Below are 24,630 nucleotides of genomic sequence, written 5' to 3'. Positions count from 1 at the left end.
GCGTGCCATGTAAGGCTTTCTCAAAAAATATCCATACAGTTGACACTCTGGTTCAAGGAATGAATTGGTTCATACTGACCTTTAAAGCAAACAACTTTACAGTTCTAACAATTTTATGCCAGATTTAACAATAGTATCCTTTCGCTGTTACTTATTATTGAGAGAAAAGGGAGAGAAAAGATGAGCAATTACATTTAAACCCAGACTGGTCTTCCTGAAATATACAGTGAAAACTTGGTGATTTGGTTCTTTCAAGGTTTAGTTAAAGGCAGACGATCTGAGGAGTATCTATTTGTAAACAACAGGCTTTGTGGGTTCAGTAAAAAACACAGTCAATCCAATGCAACTAGAAAGGGATCCAGCTTCCAGGTTGTTCTCCCCTCAAAATGCCCTTGCAGTCAACTGAACAAGATAGTGGACTGACTGGTCTATTCATAGGTGAACCTCTAAAAATAATTAATTTTCAGGAGACACAAACTCCTGAAATATACGCTATGTTTAATGAAAATGTCTTTAGTATTCCAACCACTTTGTGCACAACCTTGATGGGTAAAAGGATCAAGAAGCAGCTGGGGATATAATTTCCAGTCAATTTGTTTAGACAGCCACAAACAAAGAAGAAAGAGGTTTAAAAACGCATGGAATGACGATGTCTTCCAAAATTTTTTCCTGTGACTCTTGATTAGATTTTATAGAAAGAGTGTTCATGGGCAAAAATAATCTGGCTCATTTCCCTACATAACCTTTATAACAGAGGCCAAATGTGTGTAAAACACATGACAATTATGACATTTCAAATATATTACAATTTTAAATATATGAAATGGAATTTTATGTATAATTATATATAAAAGAATACATAGACTACATAATATTTATAAGCAATATGAAAATATAAAGAGACATTTACAAACTGATGCCGATCTGTAACTAGGTAATTCAGCTCAACCTAATTTTACAGACAAACTGAGGAATTTAGGAAATCATCAGGATATTTGATGGCAGACATCAACCAAAGGGAAACTAGTTTGCTCTTCTTGGTTTGACTTTCTAATGCTTCAAAGCTATCCTTCATTTCATATGCTCTCTACAAGAGCAAATACCTCCTAACTGCATTCCACATGAAACTCTCCCACTGTATGTGACATATCTGTTAGTTTCGAAGTTTTCGACACTTGGACAGGGACAATGGACTTTTGCTAAAATAGGCAGGACTCGAAATCAGACTAGTTTCTGAAACTGGTATTAAGAATGCAACTCAATTTTAGAAATTTCTTCTGATACACGAAAAGTTTCATGATCTTTCTTCTGGTTTAAGTATAACAATGGGGGGGAGTGAATTTTATTTCTCTCCTATTTTTCTTTCCTTTCTTTTGAATTTTTTCTTCCTTAACAGTTTTAGATAAAAAACTGAACTTGCTCACTCTTTACTGGCTTACTCCTATGATCCCGTTACATATAAACCTAAAGCAAGAGGAAATATAACAATGAGCTATGATTATCTACCCAAGTATATATTTAGGAACAAATATTCTATGTTTCTCCAGAAATCTGGTTTATATGCACTCCTGCCAACCCCCTCTCACACCTGTTGATTAGATAAGTTGCAACCTGGGGGGAAAAAAAATCTAGCTTTACCAGCCTCTTCAGAACCGTTAATGCTCTTGTATCAAAATGAAAGGGCTAATTTTCTCAGACTGTTTCCTAGTCTTCATTTCCTGCCCTGGACATTTGTCAATGAGTATTTACTGACAGGAGAAATCAAGAAGTGCCCCTCAGATGAAGAGGGTCAGGGCCTGAAGCAGAAGAGGTACACACACCAAAGGACTCTTTACAAATCAATTCATGGTTAACTATTATTTTAGACCTAGACAAAATTACTTTATAAATGCATTTTGTAATAAATTATTTTCAAATTCACATACTCAGGAAATAGGAGGAACAGTGTTGAACCCTTTAAAAAGTAACTTTAGAAGGAAAACCCTACATGCAAGACTTCTTTCTCATCCTGACATCACCAACCATCAATAAATCCCCACCGTGGCCAACTACGGATGAAAGGCAGGGCCCTATTCTCTAGGAATCAAAAGCAACACAATGTCTACGTTGCTCAGAAATCTTACTCATTTGATCTGATTTTTATAATGGAATTAAAACGATTCCCGTGTCACTCAAGTGATAGGTCTACTTTAATGCTTTGACTCAGGCTGGAGTCTGACGAACAGCACAACATTTTTTTCCTGTTAAACTCACTTTTAACATGTAATTCCTAACATACTTTTTTTTTTTTTTTTAAACGAGAGTTAAATTGTTTCTATCACCACAAAAATAGGATGGAGAAGCTGCCTTGTTCATTTTATCAAGTTCGTGCAAAGAATAATAAACAACACTCTCACTTTGAGCTCAAGAATCCCTAATTTTCTTTTCCCTGAGGTTAAAACAAAAAAGCAAAAAACAAAATAAAAACAGCTGGTTAAAAAAAAAAGCTGGGAAGTGAATTAGGAAAATTCTTCTCATACAAGAAGCAAATCATGATGCCAATTTTCTACAACCCTGGGAAGCAAGAATCAGGAAAAAAAACCAAAATAAAACCCGGACATTTAAGTAATCACACTTTTTTTTTTTTTTTTTTTTACACAAAGGGCAAAACCACCTCTCCCCTCTTGGTTGGTACCCTCTTCATCGACACTCTGCTTGGTTTTAGGCACAGCTAGGATCTTTTAAATCCATCGCCTGTTTTGCTAGCTGAACCATCTTGTAAAATCCAATCTTGTCTCTAAATTGCTGCCTGTTTCACGCAGCATCCACAGATGGATGACGACACTGAGTCTCCAAAAAAACCAGCCGGGCAGCGCAGAAGCAGATGGGGCACAAGAAAGCAAAGTAGTCTAGCCAGAAACCGCAGAGCCACCAAAAAATACTTACACTAGTACAGCAGAGAGTCTCCATGCAGCAAAAAGGAAGGAAAAAAATATGAATGGAAGAGAGATAAAGCAACAGCATTACAAGAACAGGGGAGGGAGAGACACGGTTCACAAACAGAAAAGCTCCATAAAAAGCCTTCATAGCAAAGAAACAGGGCAAGAATGAGGCCAACACATTGGCTTAACACATCCATTCTAGCTCTTTATAAGCAGAAGCACAATTATAGCTTGAAAATAGCAGAAACTCTTACAGATGTTACCTCCTTTGTTAAGTGCATACAGAATGCCGCCTACAAACCCCATAAGGTAGTGACCCCATTTGGGGAATGGAGATGTCATCAGCTCCAAAGGCACATAGTGGACAGACCACTGGATGGACATTGGAAAACTCCATGCAGGTTTTGGTTCTTGGGTCAAACTGCTAGACCCAGAAACAACATGGGGACAAAGTATCTCCAGGCGTGTAGAAACATCCCATCTGGGGATCTTTCTCTACCATCCTATGCTCCCCCACTACACTTTAGGATGAAGTAGCTTTGAATTCTCTCTCTCCCTCAGTCACCAAAGCTTTTCAGGAATGGAGCTGATGCCAGGTTCTAGAATAACTACCTACCCACAGTGTTATCAAGGGTGATGATACCTTATGCGTTATATTTCACATTCAGTCTCTAATTAAGTAATTTTTTAAACCCCACTGATCACCAACAGTTGTTAGGTCATCTCCTTAATGCTTGAAAATTTATAAGAGTTTTTAAAAACATAACCAAAACACAAGTCCAGTTATAGAATGTCAGGCTTTGTGAAAGCAAAGTACTTGGTGGGGGTAGGAGGGTGAGGGAGTCTTCCAAATTTCCTGAAAACACACCCTGAGGAAGACTACCTACTCCATCTACCTGGGGATGACTCTTTTTTTCCCAAGTACCTTATTTTTTCTGTGCCAATTTTTCTTAATGCACAACACGATGAAATAATGGGGCCCTGCCATCTGGGGATGTGAGGGTCTGGGTCTCTTTAGGAAAAAGGTGGCACAGGGGCGCCTGGGTGGCTCACTCAGCTGAGCATCTGACTCTTAATTTCAGCTCAGGTCATGATCTCAGGGTCGTGGGATGGAGCCCTGTGGCAGGTTCTGCGCTCAGTGCAGAGTCTGCTTGGGATTCTCTCTCTTCCTCTCCCTCTGCCCCTCCGCTGCTCACACGTGTGTGCTATAAAGAAATCAATAAAATCTAAAAAAACCCAAAAAGGTGGCACACCAGTCAGAGGCATTCCCCATAACCATGGCCAACAACACCATTATCATCAGCATATTATCTGCTTATCAGAAAGGCTTCCATCAGCAACGTGCCAAAAAAGCCTCAGTCTCCAGACTCATTTCATACTGTATTAGGTAATTTTCTTCAAATAGATCTCATTTTAGGATTCATTAAACTAGATTGGAACAGCCTTGCTAGATGAGAGGAGGAAAAGTAAAAATACATTTTCACACATTCTTGAATTGCCTGAAATAAAGACTGCCGCTCCCCTTTTTAAACATACACCTCTTCGAAAGTTTCCTTAAAGATAAAACTATGGATACATACATGAGTGAGTTATAGCTGATGGTTAAGTCTCACGGATAATTTTAGACTTCCCTTCTCTTTGTGAAAGGTTAAATCAACAAGAGAAGTGCTCTGTCCCAATTATCCACCTAAAGATCATTATAAGTGAAGGTGAGGGACCTTTCAATTGGTTCAACTCCTAAAATGACAGGCAAGCAAAAAAAAAAAAAAAAGTTCCTATGAAGAGGGAAACCATGGCAACAGACGGCTCAACTTTTCAATGGAACAAAGGTCATTAGCTCACGCCTCTACTCCTTTAGCACGCTTTTTGGAACTCCGTTAACTGTATCGACTTCAACAGCTCCCATTACAATAGGAGAAGGACCAGTAAGTGAAGAGAGGTCATCCTCTCTTAAGAGCAGGTCTCACGCTCAAGGCTTTGGCATCCAAGAACTGAGCTCTAATCCTGAATCTGCCCCTTACGGGGTTGTGGAGCTTTGGCCAATGTTTTTGTAACATCAGGCTAGCTTTCTAGTTTGTAAAATAAGGATTAAATAAGATAAAGTGAATATAAAGTGTTTATAGTGCCATTCAACGGCCTCACAGAGCTTCAATAACTGGTAGTGACTTTGAACATTAGTAATACTATCATCTTTCCATCACCTACTCCCAAGTCAAAGATTAGCGGGTGAGGACGCACGCGTAAGTAGTAGACTTACAATAGCCAAAAGCTGGGAACAATCTAAAAGCCTATGGAACAGGGAAATGGATAACTCAAATGAAACATAGTGAAATGACAGAACAACAGTTAAAGGGGGAAAAAAGCTTCACATGTAACAACACGAATAATCCTCAAAAGGTAATATTGAATGAAAAACGCAAGTTTCGGAAAAATACACATGGCATGATGCCATGGATGTAAATTCTAAACCATACAAAATAACACTATATATTGTTCATGAATCCATGTATGTTTGAACATACAAAGTAAACAGGAAGTGTCCAAACTCAGGACAGTGGTGCCTCTGAGGGAAGGGGGAGGAGAAAGAGAACGTCGGTAGTGGTGGAAGGAGGCTATGACTTTATCGGGAACGTTTAATATTATTTAAGATTCAACAAGTATTTACTGAGCACCTACTGCATACCAGGCCCTCTTGAGAAGGGGGATGGTATAGCAGACTCACAGCAGATGGTGTCCATGTCAGGTTGTTGGGCTGTTGGTAACACCAAGTTCATTAGGTGGGGACCTGCCAACCGCTCCATTATAAGAGTACCTTCCCCCTTGGGAATTAATAGTAAGTCTTTGAGGCGATACCTCTGTTTCATGGGGATGACCCCATTTTCAAACAACCATCAACAATCCTTACCTGAATGAACTAATACAACGCAGACTACAAAATTGTACCTTTTCACTTTTATCATCATTCCCGCATTTATTAGGTGCCATCCCCTGCAAAGATCAACTATTCCTTTAAAAAGTTCTCTGTATCCTCCTCTTTTTAATTTTCTTAGTATTGCTACGGACTCATGGATGTTTTAAAATTAATTCAATCTATCATAAACTATTACTGTCATTATTCTTTCTGGTGCTCAGAATGTCCCAGCGGGAGCAATTTCAATCTGGATTTTGTAGCCTTTGAAATTATCCCATTGGATTTGGAGCCAATCCCTGCTTTTTGATACAAGATATCCTAGGCTCACCTTCTGCTTTTCTGTGCACTTCTAGAATAGATATGGGTAATCCCTGTTTAATGAACTAGGTTACAAAAATTAAGTATTTCCTACCAGATTTTCAGCTGAGTCACTGCTCAAGGGGAACCAAAACTCATTCTTTTTTTTTTTTTTTTTAAAGATTTTATTTATTTATTTGAGAGAGAGAGAGTAAGAGAGAGCATGAGAGGGGAGAGGGTCAGAGGGAGAAGCAGACTCCCTGCCGAGCAGGGAGCCTGACGTGGGACTCGATCCCGGGACTCTGGGATCATGACCTGAGCCGAAGTAATTTCTATGCATTTCCATTTTTAAAAGGTTGAGCTGGTGTAGATCTCCATGAAAAAAAAAAAGATGCCTAATCCTTTTGTGCTGACGGTTGGACAGTAACAGGTTTTAAACTCTAGCGAGAGTAGGGGTAACGTAAGCTATAACTCTGAGAGAGCTGCAATAAATCTGTGGACAAAAGGGGGAACAATATGTAGAGATTTAGTGAGAGGCTATTTCCTACTGAACACATCATTAAATCCAGCTATTCACATCACCCTTATTAACTTTCATATCCAGAGCCTCATTTCATATCGAAGTTAAAATGGCATCACGGTGTTAAAACAAAAGCATTCAGGGAGTAGCACTGATGAGAGCCTATTGTGAAAATCACAGGAGGGAATGATTTGTACATTAACATGATTCACTTCCTTACTCTCCAGATCTGCACAATTTTTTTTTTTGATGCAAGAAAATTAAAAATCTTTATCTTCCCAACTCTGTCGTGTTTTCTCCAGGAAACAGTTAATGGCTCACTTTTTGTTCATTCTCACTCATCGTGTAACTGATGCCAAAGTGAAGTTTCACACTCGCATGTTTTCTTTAAAAAGTAGCTATAATTTAATGCATTTTTCTTAAGAGCTGTCCAAAGAATGAAAGTACTTGGTACCAACTGCAAGCAAATATCTTACCTTGAGAGCCCGTGTTAGTGCTGCTGGGCTCAGAAGCATGATGCTTAGGAACACGAGCACCGGGTACGTGCCCCTTGTAGCATTATTATAAAAAAGATAAGTACTTTATTGCAGTATTAAGCACAATGTTATTCTAATAGTCATGAAAAGTTGAGGAAGATTTTAACTTTTTTAATTGCAAAAGAATGAATAAATAATGAGGGAAAACTCCAAGTATTACACTTGAGAGAGGTATTTAAGTCTCTACTAGATCTTTGGAAAATCCACGTGAAAACGGAGGGCAGGAATGAGGCGGCTGGGAGATTTAAAAACTTGCCTTCGGAATGGACGTCATGGCTCAGTGACATCAAGAGGAATAATCAAAATTAGCCTAAAATGCTTAATGTAACACATTTACTCTGTCCGTAGGATATCAACTCTATAAAGATGACAAAAATTAATCGTCAATACCACCACCACCACCACAAAAACCAGACAAATCCTCTAATAAAATGGGGCATCTGGGTGGCTCAGTCAGTTAAGCATCTGACTCTTGATCTCAGGGTCATGAGTTGTTTAAGCCCCGCATGGGGCGCCACACTGGGCATAAAACCTACTTAAAAAAAAAAAAAAGTTTTAAATCCTATAACAATTTACTGTTTAAAAAACTTGAGTCCAGTAAACCCCAGTGGTGGTAAGTAAAAAGAGTAGATGGTGGAAGGGCCTGATGCCTTGGGATTCTGATTGGAGAGCTGTAGCAGCCAATCAGCAATCAGGAGATCTGGTTCTCCCTGGATCTCCTGGATCTCCAAGCTCTCCTAAGACCAAGTCTTATAACTCCTTGTCCTAAACCTCCAACCTCAAACTGAACTTGGGGTAAAGATGGTTTACCACCCAAACTCTATAAAAACCTGATCTGGCTCAGAAACCAAGGTCTTTGTCCTGTTCAGTTCAACTCTGATTAACATCCCTTCTGAACGGATTCTCCAGTGAGACTCAGAAGAGAATGGATTCTCAAGACACCTCTCTCCAAATTACAGATCCACTAGTTTGATAGTTACTTGCTCATAACCTTCAATCATTATTATTAACACAGTCTGCTTCATTTGTGAGGAAACCTGCCAAAAACAAGGCAATATTGTTTGCCACCTGTGATTTTTCATTGGCTTTGGCTGCATTTTGAAGTGAGTTAACTATTTGCAACCCAAGCTACAGGGAACAGTGAGATAAACTGTCTATCAAAGACACGTCCTACATGCCACTATGGTGGTGTATTATAACCAAAGAAGACTGGCTTTCGAAAGCACATCGGTAGTCTCTACCTGTTGTCCTGACCTAATATTAACTATATGGCAAACCCTACATGAATGCCCTTCGTTGACATTCTCCAACATTTAAGATTTCAGTATCAAATAACTGCATACAGGTGGCCAATTGATCCAGTTACCTGGGGAGTCGAGGCCACACAGGGCTCAACCAGCAGCATTTCTGTGGTTTTGCTATGCCCACGATAGAGGACGCTCTGAAGTGTTTTTTAGGAAAAGACCATTTTGGCCACGCTGACTTGGGTGTGGCTTTGGGGGATTTCAACTGAGTGCTTGCTCAAGGGCGGAGGTCAACTTGAAGCAGCTTCCAGAGGAAAACCCTGGCTTGGTTGCAGGTACCCACCCTCTAGCTCAGCTCTGGTTAGGCAGTCCTCTCTCTGAGCAAGAGAAATGGTCACATGGCTCAATTTGATAATCAGATGTCAGGTCTGCAGCTTGCCACACGAATTCCCGAGGCTAAGCCCCCCCCCTTCCCAGCGAACAGAACGAAGCACCACACAGACAGAGCTGGGGATGGATCCCAAGCTTGGCTTTAACGTCCTTGTCCGTTTTTTAACCCCTCTTAACTCTGTTCACTCACTTTACCTTTTAATTTCTATTTTATTAATTACAAAATATGCCCCTAAAGTAGTTTCTCAAGGAAAGCAGAACATGTATAACTCCAAGAAGCAACTATATAAATAAGGTTACACAATCTAAACTAAAATATATAAAAGAAATGCATTTATATCTGGAGCATGGAAGTAATTTGTTTTTGGTCTAGTTTCCAAGTGTGGTTTTCAGTCTGAAAGTCAGAATTTTCGGCAGAATATACATCAAGGGCCAAAGCTAAAAACCATTACTTTATATTTTGATTTTGTTAAGGAACAGGCTAGGGGCGACTGGGTGGCTCAGTCGGTTAAGCGTCTACCTTGGGCTCAGATCATGATCCCGGGAGTCCTGGGATCGAGCTCCCTCTCCCTTCTCTCCCAAATAAATAAATAAAATCTTAAAAAAAAAAAAGAAAGAAAGAAAAAGACTAGGCTTGTGAGAGATGTTTGACCACAGCCCTGGTAGATGCGAAATCAAATACCAAACTCCAGCAGTGATGGCGGTTTCCTCTGAGTTTGGAGAAACCAAGAATTTGGAGAGGCCAACTTTGCTCTGAATTTCCACATGAGAGCTGCAGAATGAAGACGACCTCATCCCAACCCCAATGAGTATCCCTCAACTACAACTGGTACACTGACAGACTGACGTCGAATCACGAAGGCCATCGAGTGTGGCCTGCTTCTACTCAGGCGGTCCCCCGCACCTGGGCTCCCTCCCCAGCCACCTACAGCTTAGCCCCTGCTTTCCGTCATTCCCAAATTTCAGCCCGCGTTATTCCAGCCCGCTCGTTCCCTCCACAGCAAGCCTCTACTTTCAGGAGATACTTGGTTAAGCCTCCAACTCTATCAGGAGATATTTGGCTAACTTCCAACTCCATCAGGCAAGAAGGAAAGCCAGGAAACCAAACATGGGGCAAACAGCATGGCCTGATTCGCCAGGAGTGAATGTGGACTGACCACATATGTTCTCTGAATGGGCAGCTCGCAGAGGCAGAGAGCCCTCTGTCCCAGGTCTCTCTGCTGCTCGTTCCCGTCCGTTCAAACACAAGTTAGAATCTTGCCCAGTCCACTGAACAGGAAGGTCAAACCCCATAAGGACAGTAGGCCTGCAGTCATGCAGACCCGGCCCACCGAGCTCCTGCTGCAAAACCCTTGGGCATGGGCTCTTTCTCACCCAACCTCCCCAGCCTTTGCTGCCAGTGACCCAGGCCATCCCGAAGACCAGGGATCCAGCAGAGAGGGCATGGGCTTGGGACTCGGCTCCACGATAGTGCAGCGCCCAGCTCTGGCTGTCCCTCAACTAGCTGTGTGCTCGGGGGCAAGTGTCTCAGCATCTCTGGACTCTGGGAGTCTCATCTGAAAAATGGGCTAAAAGAGCTCCCACACATGGATACTGTATGTCTCTGGGGGGGGGGGGCTTTTCTCCTTTTTCCCTATACAACTTGTTGAGAGTTTAGATCACTGAGGACATAACCTATAATCTCATTCTTCGAACCTCATCGTTTAAAGATAACCTTTTCATGCAAGGAATTAGTTTATCTAGAGTGTGCAGAGAAATGTGTTACTGACATTTGATGGAATTCGCTACACAGAAATCAGAAAGACATAAATCCTATACTCTTAAGGAGCAGAGAATCTTGTAGGGAAGCAGAGCCAAGCAATAACCGGAATGCAAAGCCATGCCATTAAACAAGATTTACTGAGCGATTATTACGTGCTGGGCACTGAGCAATAGACACCGGGAGATGTGGTCAACAGCACAACCCAGGTCCCTGCCCTCCAGGAGCTGAGAGTCCAGTGTGGGGAGGTGGGCCATACCTCCAGGAGTAAATAAGGTCATTTCCTGTGGTGATCAATGCTGAGAAGACAAAAGGTGGTAATATGGTGGAAGGACTGGAGGGAAGTGAACAAAAGGGAGTGCAGGACAAGGTGGAGACAGACAGGCAGGGGCCTCGCAGACCTGAGGAAAGCGTATTTATTCTGGGCGCGATGGGAGGCTGTCGGAGGGTCCCACACCTGGGACACGAGTAGGTTCCCAGGCTGCTGGGTAGGGACTGACAGGTTGCAGAAAGGCAGGAATGGAGGCAAGACTGCGGGCTGCCAGCGTGTGTCAGGGGTACAGGCAAGAACCGAGGGTGACGAGGCTGAGGGACGGAGCGGGACTGGGCAGTACGGGAAAGGGACAGCTTGAGCCTGCGGGTAGAGCTGGTGTCATACATGGGGATCGGGCGTGCTTGGGAGGCGGGGGGGGGAGCCTGTGGCTCCGTTGTGGGCACAGATCTAGTCCAGATGTCAGGGAGAGGCTGAACACACAAGTCTGTAGCTCGGGGGAAACGAACGTAGAAAGGAGAGTGGTTACGGAGCTGGGGAGGCAGTCTGGTAAGCGTGTCTACACTGCGGTGTGCGTGCGGACTACACGCTCACACCCAGCTGCTGAGCCCACTCACACCCACCGTGCCAACCGGACATCTCAGCCAGGGCCTGGCGGGCACCCCCACTCAACACATCCACTACTGTCCGTTTCTGGCAAGACCTGCCGTTCTCCCATATTCCTCAGCTTCACGGACTCCTTGCCGCCTTAAAATAATATAAAAACAAGCTAGCCCTCCGTGAGTCTCAAGACCTACGTGGTATGGCCTCCAGCCTCTTCGCCACCCCCCATCCCTGCCGCACATAATGCTACAACAGTTCCTCAATCTGCACCGTTCTCTCCTCGCTCTGAACCCGTGTGCGCCGCTCTCTGCCACGTTCACTTACTCATCCTCCTCCCAGCCAAGTTCTCTCTCAAACGCCATCTCTCTCTGTCCCAACAGTTACCGAGCGCCCACTATGTGGCAGGCATGATGCTCAGAACCTTGCTCCAGGATGCCTTCCCCGACAACGCCCCTCCCCCAGGCCGGGCTGGGCCACCTGCCCTCTAGCAGAGCTCTAATAGTTCACTATCAATGTACAACCACCTCAAGCCCCAGATGAGCTGAGACCCATTTAGAACAGCAAGATTTGGGGGGAGAAAAAAAAGGAATAAATCAGGACTAAGAAGAAAAAAAAAAAATGAAGCCCGAATTAAGGCTGCATACAACGAACTATACTTCTTCAGGCCCTGAACCCTTCTCTAGGTCAAGTGCACAGTGAGCTCTGAGGCCCTCGACGAAAGTGAGGCTCAAGTCATGGAGTAACGTGCTCGTGAGATAAGGAGCAAACCAGCAGCTCAGGATTTTCATCACTGCTGATAAAGACCTGCGATTTCTCCTGCATGTATTTGTAACAGAGGTACTCTGGGATGGAGTGAACAGTGACCATGACGTGTATATGGTAACAAGTTTTTTAGGGCTAGTTATTAAGGCAGCCCTTACTGGAGCTCCAGGACACAATGCAGACGCACACCTCAGCAATTGTACAGAGGCCCAAAACAGCAGGAAGAAAGGGGCAAGTCTGTTTAGCCGAGACCTTCAAGGGCACCGGGTCCTCTCCCACCGCTGGATCTCTGCTCAGGCTCTGCCTGGGCCCCACTGCCCGGGGAAGAGTAGGTCGGGGTGAGGAGCTGTGTGTGCCTAGTGCTGGGGGCAAGCTGAACCACAGCGGGGAAAGTGAGCTTCTGGTGATGAATGTTCCTCAAACGTCTTTGACCGTGACCCAGCTTTTTTATTTTTATTTTTTAGGTTTTATTTATTTATTTATTTTTAGGACTCTCTGCACCCAACATGAGGCACGAATTTCCAACCCCGAGATCAAGAGTCGCATGCTCTTCTGACTGAGCCAGCCAGGCGCCCCCTAGACTGTGATCCACCGTATATACGGAATGTATTTTATTCATGCCACGACCTGACGTACGCGTACATGTATGTATAACTGAAACAAACATTTGGTGTAATCTGGTCCTTTATATTCATACTTTGTTTCATTTCTGAGTTGTTTTTTTTTTAAACTCCTGGCCAGAACCATTACACTGACTCGATGAGTCACTTGTGGGCTGCGACTGAGGGTTGAAAGACGCATTCTGTGCTAATTCAAGCGTCTCTAGATGACCTCATTTCGGTGGCAGACTCACATCTTTCCACACCCAAGCAAATACACGTGTGGGCTTCCCACAGATGCTAGTTCTGTGATGTGCAGAACGAGCTTTGCCACTTCTGCCTTTCAGCGCAGCAAACTTGCTGGGTGATAACGCTGGTTCCTTCACCTTCCACTTCTAGCACGGAGCCGAGAACAGCGCTCACGATGGATGAACAATAAGCATTTATTGAATGAATAAACGGCCCGCTAGTCCGTATTTTTAGTTCAGGGAGTCTTTCGATAGCTCAAAACTACCTAAGACTTCATCATCGAGGACTCCTCCTGCCTCCTCCCGGGGCTCTCGGGCCAGCAGCCACCTTGATCCAGTCTTTTCCCCGCGCCCGTTCCCGGGTAAGCAAGCCGCCCTGAAGGACCGCTCACCTTCTTCGTTAGACACACACACTTAGTATCTAAAGGCACTGTTCTCTAGGATTTGAATATGGTTTAATTCAGAAGTTAAAGAGGACATCTGGCCTTCGGTTTCCACTGGCAAGCAGTGATCATCTGGAGCTCTCTGACAGAAGAGAGAGGTTGTTGAAACAAACATGCACACTCTGCAAACATGAGGTTTCTAAGGGTTGCAAAGTGGGATTGATTTTAGAGAAATCATCTAATATTGGCTCTACTGTACTAGCCCCAGGAGTTACTAAATCTGTGATTGCTTGTAAGGGACTTAACTAGTTAGGACTTGATTAAAAAAGGTCCTGTTCAAGGGAAGTATAAGTGTACTCCTATGTCATCTACAAACCCACCCCCACCCCACCCCCGCACAGGTAAACAACGGAATGTTTTTTGTTTGTTTCATCAATCCACAGGCTATTAGGGTCATTTGCTTAATTTAACTCATGAGAGAAACCAAAATTATCTTTTATAATTATGATTACATGTCCAGAATTAAGCTCAGAAGAATCATCACATCCTCTGCAAGTCAGATGCCCAACTCAGAGGCTGGTTTTGGAATGCCCTGACTAGTCACAACTAGTTAATGTTCTAAGTCATTTTCGGGGGTGGGGGGATTTAATGAGTCCTCCCCGTCTTCTTCCTCAGGAGTTTGGTTCACACTGGGAGCAGTGGGGCCGTTCTGTCACCTGCCTGGAAAAGGTACGGGGATGACTATAGAAACGGGGTGTCACAGGGATTTTCCATGGGGTCTCCTTTGTCTCCTGGGGGCTGCTGAGGGTGGTCAATGCTGTGTGTTAGGCTTTCTAAAAAGGTTTTGGGGGCAGATCTCTAGGGAGCTCCCTGGAATAGGGCCTCTGCAAATAGTATTGGTGCCAGTTAAAAATTAAAAGACTAAGAAAACTGTCGTCAGGAAATGGTGACCTCTCTGGGGATTTGCGGGGCGCCCCTGGCATTTCCACAAAGGTCTGCCACAGAAATTACTAGAAACTCTGAGGAACATACAACACCCATTCTAGCTGCACTATACTATAGTTTTGAAAATTAATATTTGGAAATCAAGAGGTTTTCATAGGTCACTTTGCAGTGATTAAAAAGTTAACTGATATCAATAAGAAAATGACATTACAGAATAAATAAAATTATAAGAGGAAGCTAACAACCAGGGCTTGAACAACTTCCTGTACCTACTTAGTATGCATGCAACTAATTTAAATAAGATATTGACTCAATAGTCTATACTTGGCAATATTGTTAATAGATTAGTTCTACTAACTAGTGGTACTTAAAATTGAGGTGATTTTTTTTTTGAGGTGCTTTGTTTTTTAAAAAGTATTTTGACCAAGACAAATGGATCTTCGTTAAATTTTAATCTGTATTAAAAAGCTTAAAAATCAGGGGCGCCTCGGTGGCTCAGTCGGTGAAGCATCTGCCTTTGGCTCATGTCATGGTCCCGGGGTCCTGGGATCCAGCCCAGTGTTGGGCTCCCTGCTCAGCGGGGAGTCTGCTTCTCCCTCTCCCTCTGCCCCTCCCCACTTTTCTCATGCTCTCTTTCTCAAATAAATAAAATCTTAAAAAAAAAAAAGCTGAAAAATTATATATTAAAATCTGAGGCTGAATTTGTTAAGGGAAAATAATTGTTATTTTGTCATTGAAAAAAGGATTCACAAGGTGTACTCTAGAATAATTCAAGGCTTTTAAAATTCTTTTCCTAGGAAATATCAGTAAGTAGATGAACTGCTTCTCTGCATGAATATCTTTTGATTTAAAACGGGTATGACACTCATTAAAATATCTGAAAGAATTACATACAATTAGTGAGCTAGTTACGCTAAGGAGCAGACGCTGGCTCTTCGCCCACTTGGCACATGATCCTAAACCCTGAGCTTCTGTAATTTTTTAAAGGTGGTAAACTATATATAGCGATAAATTAAGAAGTAACTAATCAGTAGAATGTGAACTGCATCCTTCAATACCCCAAAGGCCAATGATAAAGTGAAGTTGAAAGGGACGGCTGGGAATACTGATTTCCTAAGAGCACCTGATAGCAGGAAAGAACAGATGGTCTATGGACAATCAAGAGGCTAAGTAAATACACGTTTCAGCAGGACAAAGAAGGCATGGGTGTTGAGATTATAAGTCTAGGAAAGCTAATTAATCATTATCGCCAACAAAATAACACATGGAAAGGCAAGGAATATTCCAGGTAAGCCCAAAGTGGGCAGATGCATTTCTAACAATTGAGCGTGTCAGGATTTTTGACATAGCGGTTTCCAATCATGTTTAAAACCTGCAGGCTTACATTACAGTTATATGGTACATGTCTTTCATTTGTGTTCCTGTTTACATATCAGTTTAGTCTGGAATTAGTAAGCAGATATGTTACACAAAGCAATGCAAGTCTAATTAAATCTTACCGAAGCTTTAATTCTGGATGTAAGAAACACACCATATATGACATCCATGTACTGGTCAAACGCACAGATCTACAACACCAAACTGCCTGCCTTTGGGGGATCTCAGGCCACTTGAACAAGTTACTTAACTTTTCTATGCCTCAGTTTACCCACTTGTTAGACACAAGATATTAATGATATCTATCATTCATAGGTGGTTGAAAGGGCTGAACTGGTTACTCTTCATAAAGAGCTAGGAATAGTGCTCATCACATTACAGGGACTGCATCTAAGTGTTAAATAAATGACCAAGAAGGCTTTTTAAATCATGGGTTTTCTGTCTGGAGTAAATTGACATCAGAATCTCTGGGGCTATGAGAGTGGACACAGACTGGAAAATGTCTGCAGGTTATTCTCATAGTTCTTGTTCTATCCGAGAACCCCTCACCCCCCATGACACCCACCACTTGAACTAGATAACTTCTTTGTTCCTTTCTAGCTAAAAGAAAAAGAGATAATTAGATTGAAGACAGTTTTTTAACTCTGCCCTTTTATTTAAAGAAAACTGCCTTTTCCTTCAACAATTATGAAATTAAGGTTGATGAGAAGGTCTCGGGCATCCTCCCTCCCCCCCACCAACTCCCTGGCCTGCCCTGCCAGCAGATAATAGGGCCTCTCAAACCGCTCACTCATTCTAATTTCAGCCCTCACTTAGACAAAGAGTAAGTTTAAGCAATCAGCCATATACATTAAATTTGTTTCCATCTCCAAAAAGGCAACCCTTGAACTCGACTAATAAATTTCTACCTCTAGGGGTGCCTGGGTGGCTCAGTCGTTAAGCGTCTGCCTTTGGCTCAGGTCATGATCCCAGGGTCCTGGGATCGAGCCCCACATCAGGCTCCCTGCTCCACAGGAAGCCTGCTTCTCCCTCTCCCACTCCCCCTGCTTGTGTTCCCTCTCTGGCTGTCTTTCTCTCTGTCAAATAAATAAAAGCTTTAAAAAAAAAAAAAAATTTCTACCTCTAATTTATGGCGCTAAACCTTCCTTAGTGTGATTATAACTATTGGTTCTTTACAGAGACATAAGGACTGAAATGGAATTGACTTTTGGACCAGGGAGACATGGAAGAAACATGATGATAAGATATCTGGGGGTAGGGAAAAAAGAGATGCCCAGATTGCCTACTAAGTTTGTTAAAGAAATGTTCAAAAATAGATTTAGCAGATGTCATGAACATCACAGGCAAAAAACGCCAGAATCCTGATTCTGTAAGTAGAATCTCTAAGGGAGAAGGTCGGTGATGAGTCCAAGTTACTTTGGAATGCCCCAGGGAAAGTGTCACAGGGCTCTGGGCTATCAACCCACATGTCAGTAATAGCAAAGTTACAACACCGCACCTGACGGCGCTCTAGCCCTGTGTACGGCACAGGACTCACGATTCCACGTGGGGAAGCTGTCTGCAGGCACGGAGGCGCTAGTCCTTCTGGGGCTCTTCCACACAACAGCTAACCTTGTATCCCGTCTTCCTGGATCACTTAAGCCAGAAACGCTGCCAAGGCGTGTGCACAGGCTCATTTAGAAAACCAAAACAAACTGAATGTTTCTCCCTTGCAAACCTGTTCTTCAAACCCTTTTAAAATGGCGCCACATGAGGACCACAACTTGAATATTTGGTAACGGATGTCAACGAGAAACACAAACGATCTGCCGCTATTTGATTATGAAAGAGGCAGTGCGGGTAATTTTAAAAGGCGAGACGAATCCTCTATTCCTTTCAAATTTGCTCTGAATTTGTGCCACGGGCTTAGGGTAAAAAGCCCAAAGCTCAGAAAATTGATTTTCTGTAGGAGAGGGCTCCCTGCACCCAGAGGACCTGCCACGCTGTAAAATGCGCTGTCTGTGGGTGGCTTAGGATATTATAATATATACGTATATCAGATCATTATGTCGTACACCTAAAAGTAAAACAATGTTGGGACGCCTGGCAGGCTCAGTCAGTAGAGCCTATGACTCCTGATCTCAGGGGTCGTGAGTTCGAGCCTCACGCTGGGTGTAGAGTTTACTTTAAAAATAATTAAGTAAAGGGGCACCTGGGTGGCTCAACTGCTTAAGTGTCTGACTCTTGATTTTGGCTCAGGGTCCTGGACTGGGCCCTGAGTGGGGCTCTGCGCTGGGCGTGGAGCCTGCTTAAGATTCTCTTTCCCTCTGCCCCTCCCCCCCACCGGAGCATGCTCTTTCTCCCAAATAAATAAATCTTTAAAAAAAAAATAAGTAAATAAAACTAAAAGGGTATTATATGTTGATTATACCTTAATAAAAAATAAATTTAAAGAAATGATTCCTCTCCTCTCCTCTCACCCCACCCACTTTATTTAAGAAGAACAACCACCGTTTTCTTTCACATGACAAAACCAAAGCAGTCAATCAAACAAAAATAAAGTTTACACAGTGAAACACCATCCTTACAGTAGCTAAGCCAGTCTTTCTTAGCCAACACTCTCTCATCCTAAACCACATAACTTACAAACGCAACAAAATACGTCTACGAGCTCACGTTTTCTTTACTCCTTCCCAACTCACACATGACTGAATAATTCTGGCAGGAAATGTGACATGTAGAGTTAATTTTGAATCTTTAATTCATATCTATTTCCTATAACATACTTATTTTCTTTTAAGGTTAAACTAAGAGCTTTCTGGAATAATCACCCTATGTTAACTTCCATTGCCTCAAGATGCAAAGTAAAAAAATACTAAAGATACATTTTACAATATACTAGACAAGTTATTAAAAAACTTGATAATTCCCCCTACATAGACCAAATACAGTTGTAAGTTTACATGTTATATAGCAAATTATTTGTCATCTTTCACTATACTAGAATGTTATTTGAAATCTAGGATTATATTTTTGGCTTTCTTTGCTAGCCTCCTTGTATATGATAGGGTTTTATCTGGAGGGTTCTCAATTATTTTATTCACAGACTTTAACAGGTAACAATGGCTGGCTTATAAATAAGGAACTACTTAAAGCATTACCTTTTCTTCTGGGCTAGAAAAATCACAGCAGGCACATCAAATCCTTGGTTTTCAAAGTTAAAAACAAGTATCATTCCTGACAATGGCTGAATCTAAAAATTACTAGAATTATTAGCTGATGTAGAAACATTTAGGCAAGGAAGTAGCCCAGATGTTGTCTAGCAGCACTCTCTCAGATTTTGAGGAATTCCTAAAAGATGAATTATTTTAGTGAAACATAAAAATATTGAGAGGCACATACAACTGTTTTTACAATAAAGAAGTAACTAATACTAATAATGCAAATTCTAAAATAATGAAATAGGAACTTAAGTAAAATTGTCCTCAGAGGGGAAAAAACATCAACATACTGAATACTCTGGTTACGTGGCCAGATGGATATACCATGTGAAATTCAGAAAGTGAGTTAGGAATCAAGACCTACTGCTAGGTAGACACTAGGTGTATATTCCATCTTCTAAAGCACATCACATCTAGGGAATTAAACAGAATATAAACTAAATGGGAAATGCAAATATAAGAGGATACCCCCAAACTGTGTAAATTAAAAACGGGAAAAAGCACCAGAGGAAATAAAAAATGAGAGGACCAAGACAGAAATAGTTATCCTACATATTTTGTGTGGGAAAAAGTCCTCCCCACATTCTTAATGGCTTACTTAAAAATATTTTCTTGTCACAAATGACCTTCAAAAGTTAAATAATCAATTTCTCCTAATGAATTTAGGAATTTTTTCCACTGAAGCTACGGGGACAGATCTAGGTATTATGCTCACTGTAACTTCCACAACTTTTCCTTGGGAGGGGGTATGGAAGTACTCTTTAAGAAAAGTTTTAAGAAACAAAAAATCCCCCAAAAAACGAGCAAAGGAGAAAAAGGGAGAGACAAACCAAGAAACAGATTCTTAACTCTAGAGAACACACTGATGGTGACCAGAGGGGAGGTGGGTGGGGGATGGGGGAAACAGGTGACGGGGATGAAGGAGGGCACCTGTCGTGATGAGCGCTGGGTGATGTATGGAAGTGCTGAATCACTATATTGTAACCCCTGAAATTAATATTACGCTGTAGGTTAATTACACTGGAATACAGAATAGAATAAAATGAAATAAAGTGAAGTTTTACAAAATTACAAATCCAAAGTAAGGTACAGGGCCTTAGTGGGGACCTGAGGCTTCAGCTTCATTAGCTTCATTAACAGTCTCTGTAAGCAACAAGTTTCTGAAAGAATGATCTCGGGGAGGGAGTTCTATTTGGTCTGGTTTGTAATGGTGAGATCTCCAAAAAAAAAAATCAGTAGCAAAGCCCAGTGGTGATGGGGTAACGGTGTCACCAAAGGACGTGTCTTACCATACAAGTATCCAGATCTTCCAAACGCTCCATCTCCGTGAGTTCCTCCACCGTCATGACAGAGCGCTTAGCTGGCTTCTCTTCAGCCAGCTCAATCTCTAAGGTCTCTGGCTGAGCAATGGTCTTGACCCGTCTGCTGAAATGGTCAGCCTAAGAGAGTCAAGGAGAAGAAGCACCAGAGGCAAGGAAGGGAAGAGCATGTTAGCTGAATTCTGGAAGATACCTGCCACAAGGTGGCGCGGTGAAGGATTCTATGTGCCTGCGGTTACGGACAATTCTTAATACATTCACACTACAGTAACTTACCTCTTATTACCTCTTATTATCTTTGGAGGGTGGATTGTCTTAAGCAAGAAATCATAAAACCTCCTTTAGTAAAATACAAGAATACTTAGTCTAGAAGAAAATAAGGAGTGTTCTTTTCATTAATTTTATTTCATAGCTCCTCCGCAATAATTTCTTTCTATATCTAGTGCTTTAAAAGTATCTAATTAGGGGAAATAAAATGATTCCAACCTTTCCTGTTTTTAAAGGGCTGAAAGGAAGGAAATTGCTAACAGCTTTCATTGTTTTCAGGTAATGAACACCGTATGTGATAGGATTTATTAATTTCCACTGTTATGCTTTAGGTAAACCTAAAAACATTAATGATAAGAGGCAGAATAAACTGGGCTGAAGTTAATAAACTCTAGTGCTGGGCTGATTCATCACCAGGAACTTTGATTTAATTCTTTGGAAAGGATCAGAACCAGCGGACAATACCGTGGAACGACTGGCGACACTTCTAAACTTAAATTGGAGAATATATTCATGTAATTGGAATGTCTTTGAAAACAAAATTTCATTTTTTAGATACTATTCCTTTCACACAGCAGTTAAGCTCTCTTCTTACAACCCAAATCAGCAGAATATTAAAATAAAGTTCAATACAAAAGTGCACCCACATAGTTCATTTTTAAATGGTATAAAAAAAAAAAGTCGGTATTTTTCTGAGTAAATTCTTCAAAGAAAGACAAATGCCAAAAAAGTGAACAATTCAGCCGTTCAGCATGGTGCTCACGTGCAATCATGCTGATACAGTATCAGGGGGCATTTTGAGGCCGTCCCTGCAGCCGTGGGTTATTGAGAAATTGTTTCTATAAAGGATGCTCCATTGATTTTGTTCCCGCTTATTTAAAAAAAAGGAAAAGTCTGACTTGGGAGCTCTAGACACTAACATAGGCCTTTCCTTTTTTTTTTTTTTTTGAAAGATTTTATTCATTTATTTGACAGAGAGAGACACAGCAAGAGAGGGAACACAAGCAGAGGCAAAGGGAGAGGGAGAAGCAGACTCCCCATCGAGCAGGGAGCCCGATGCGGGGCTCGATCCCAGGACCCTGAGATCATGACCTGAGCCGAAGGCAGACGCCCAACGACTGAGCCACCCAGGTGCCCCTAACATAGGCCTTTTCTGTGCCACAAACCAGAAGCTAGTGCTTCTTAAAAGTCTCTGGGGTGATGAACCAGTTTTCTATATTTCCAGTTTGCCACACGCCGGTATATTGGTAAAGTACAATAAAAATGAAACTTTAGAGAAATAACATGTGTTTGCGTATTGTGGCCATCTCCAGTTGCTCTAGAAATTTCTCCACGTTTCCTCTTGGTTGGTGACCTAACCAGACACAGGTCCCCGGTGGTGAGTGGGCCAGCTCCAGCCCATGGGCAGTATTTTCAGTGACACTGCGAGAGACTCCTGTCCTATCTTTTCAATTTCAGAGGACAGCCTACCCATTTTTCTGAAATATTCATGTTGTCTGCCTCGTGGAGAAGCCATGGTTACTGTTCTTCCCACTGAGGTGCTCCCTGGCATCACCAACAATTCCATGCCATAAAGCCGGCTATCTCCAGCCTGCACTTAATTTGAAATGTTTCTCTGGGGAAAACGTCATAACTTGCTCGAGAGATTCGTACCACACCACACTGCTAAAATGTTCGCGACACGAGATGTAAGGAGTAACGAAACCTTCATCTGTGCCTCAGAGGACTTCCTGAAGTTGAAAACACATGAAGTTTCTCATCTATTTTTTATATGCAGTGAGATTGGAAGTAAAGTCTTCTACCTCAATAAAACCAGTCTCTAGACGAAGAAAATTTATGTCTTTACCTCGGTTATATCCAAGAGGCCTGGCTGGGCACGCGGCAGCTACCGATCCCTAGTTTGTGTCCATTTTACTCTGGCCTTTTCTTTGGACTCCAAATATTCCCCTCCCCTCACCCCATGTTTTCAGGAATAGTCCATTCCCACATGATCATGTCGAAGAGCAACAAAATAAGCACACAAAAATTAAATAATCTAAAATACCTTAATTTTAGATCTCGGTTTCAGCACTATTAACAAAACTTTTGATCTGCATTATAAATGTACAACAAAATTTCTCAATACCATCACGTCCCTGTTCCCCTTCCATTCTCTCTGGAGAGATTCTAACATATTCTAGAATTGTCTGGAAGCAATGTAGGAGAGGAAAAGTAGGATCGTGGCCATAAAGTTGCAAAGGAGTAAGATGCAGGAAAGAAGTGGCATCCCCAACCTGGAGCCTGCCCAGCATCACGGCAGACTGCACTGGGAGTCCCATTCCGGATGTGCACAGCACTCACCAGTCTATGATGGCAGTGTGAGAGTGCATCCAGGATTTCATCCACAATCCGATCAGACAGGAAGGAGGCCACTGTCAGCTTCACTTCACTATGTGAAAAGCAGAAGGACACGGTAGCATTTAAATTTGTGCAACATCACCCACCGCTGATGCCATGTTGATAAGGTCAACTGTGATTCCGCTTCTGTCTTTGAAAACGGAACAGAAGAACGTGTGAACAGGGCTAAGGATTTCCAAAAATAAGCCTTAAACACTGCCATAAACACACAGGTAATAATAGACTTGCTTGACCAATTTCAACCTGCCTCTGCAATCTCAAAACTCAAGATTTAGTGGTAGAAATGAAAAACGTCTGGATGAAGACAAACTTAATGGGAACCAGATGTACCGTGTGGTGAGGAACAATTCTTCCATTGACATAAAGGAAAACAAACCTGGGCTGGAGTAAATTAAGAAAGTCTAGTCTGATTGTTAAACTTGGGTTATTACTTTAATATGCATGTCCCCCGCCTTAAAAAAAATACAAAACTTTTTACCAATCCAATGGTACCATATTGAACTGCTTCTGCTGTACTCCCTGTCTTACTTCAAACTGTTACAAATTCACTGTTCTCTTGCCTTTTATGAACAGAGGTTACCAAAACATGCAGTTTCGGTGTCTCTCACCTGACCTCAAGAAGGTGTCCAGTCAACTGAAAGTAACCCACTAGTTTTGGAGTTTTCACTAATAAACAAGTCAGCCACGAGGGTCTCTGTCAGAAAGCTGGTATTTCAGTCTGCATTTTTAGTTATTTGGTATTCCCAAGAATTCAAATTCTACCCGTGTGTCCTCAGTCTGAATAATCCTACTGAAATGCACGTATGTACAAATGGACATAAATGCACAATACAGTTGAAGGTGAATGTGCTGGAGAGATAGACCCACGCTCCAATATCGCCTTGTAAGTTCAGTCTACTTTTGAAGTCAAGAATTTTCAAGTTTTTAGAGCAGGGAAAGGAGTTATCAAAATATATTTAATCCTAAAACCAAGGTTGAAAGTATATTTGTGTAACAGGGAAAAACCTTTCTAACCTAAGGGCAGTAATTTGCATTGAGATTTTTTTCTGGCAACGCAGATTTTGGATGGCAGGGAGAAATGGTGGCACTAACTCTTTGATGTCTACATTAGAGATTTTCCTAGGCTAAAGATAAAAGGATGTTTCTTTAATTCCTGTCCCCAAAACAAGGTCTTGGGAGCTATTGGGCTTATCTAATACTTTACTTTATTATTCCCCAGAGGTGTCTGCTGATAAGATTCACCTGGGTCTCATTAAAAATACAGATTACTAGGTCCCACCCCAAACCTGGGGTGGGAGGTGGTGGTGAAGGGGGGTGGGGACTGGGATTCTAAGTTTGACAAGTACTTCCTCTCATTTTTTCAGGCATGTTTGGGAATTTTACTTCCTCATAAAACTATAGAACCGGTCGTTTTATTTCTCTCTCCCCTGCCCCACCAAGTTGGGGAGGGATGGTTTATCTGTTTCAAACTGTAGCACCAAAAAAGATCCTTTAAAGTGCACCAAAAAAAAAAAAAAAAAAGTTTCAGGATTGTGCTATCATTTTGTTACTGGATGATATGCTTCCTTATGGAACTTCCAAACTGCCAACTTTTTAGAGGAATTCCACTTAACCTGCGTGGGCACAGCTGTATCTGGATGTATGCACAAGTGTGGACGTTTGTATTTTCATTCCATCAGTG

General features: G+C 42.0%; 1 protein-coding gene and 1 long non-coding RNA gene across 11 annotated transcripts in view; both read right to left on the bottom strand.

Annotated features, from left to right (window-relative positions):
* CARMIL1 (capping protein regulator and myosin 1 linker 1) overlaps positions 1-24,630 on the bottom strand; it is a 307,843-nt gene that overhangs the window by 42,008 nt on the left and 241,205 nt on the right. For all 10 annotated transcript variants that reach the window (XM_078055759.1, XM_078055757.1, XM_078055761.1 and 7 more), the window contains 2 exons: positions 22,893-22,980; positions 20,256-20,405 (listed from right to left, as the gene is read on the bottom strand). In XM_078055759.1, coding sequence (XP_077911885.1) covers positions 20,256-20,405; positions 22,893-22,980 — 238 coding nt within the window. The remainder of the gene's footprint in view (positions 1-20,255; positions 20,406-22,892; positions 22,981-24,630) is intronic.
* LOC144379009 (uncharacterized) lies at positions 12,797-19,086 on the bottom strand. Its single transcript, XR_013440984.1, has 2 exons — positions 18,907-19,086; positions 12,797-13,586 (listed from the first exon to the last, which is right to left on the bottom strand). It is a non-coding gene; the product is annotated as an uncharacterized LOC144379009 (long non-coding RNA).

The sequence above is a fragment of the Halichoerus grypus genome, chromosome 9 (assembly GCF_964656455.1).
Source record: "Halichoerus grypus chromosome 9, mHalGry1.hap1.1, whole genome shotgun sequence".
NCBI lineage: Eukaryota > Metazoa > Chordata > Mammalia > Carnivora > Phocidae > Halichoerus > Halichoerus grypus.
The sequence above is the reverse complement of the archived record's forward strand: the minus strand, read 5'-3'. Positions and strand labels throughout refer to the sequence as shown.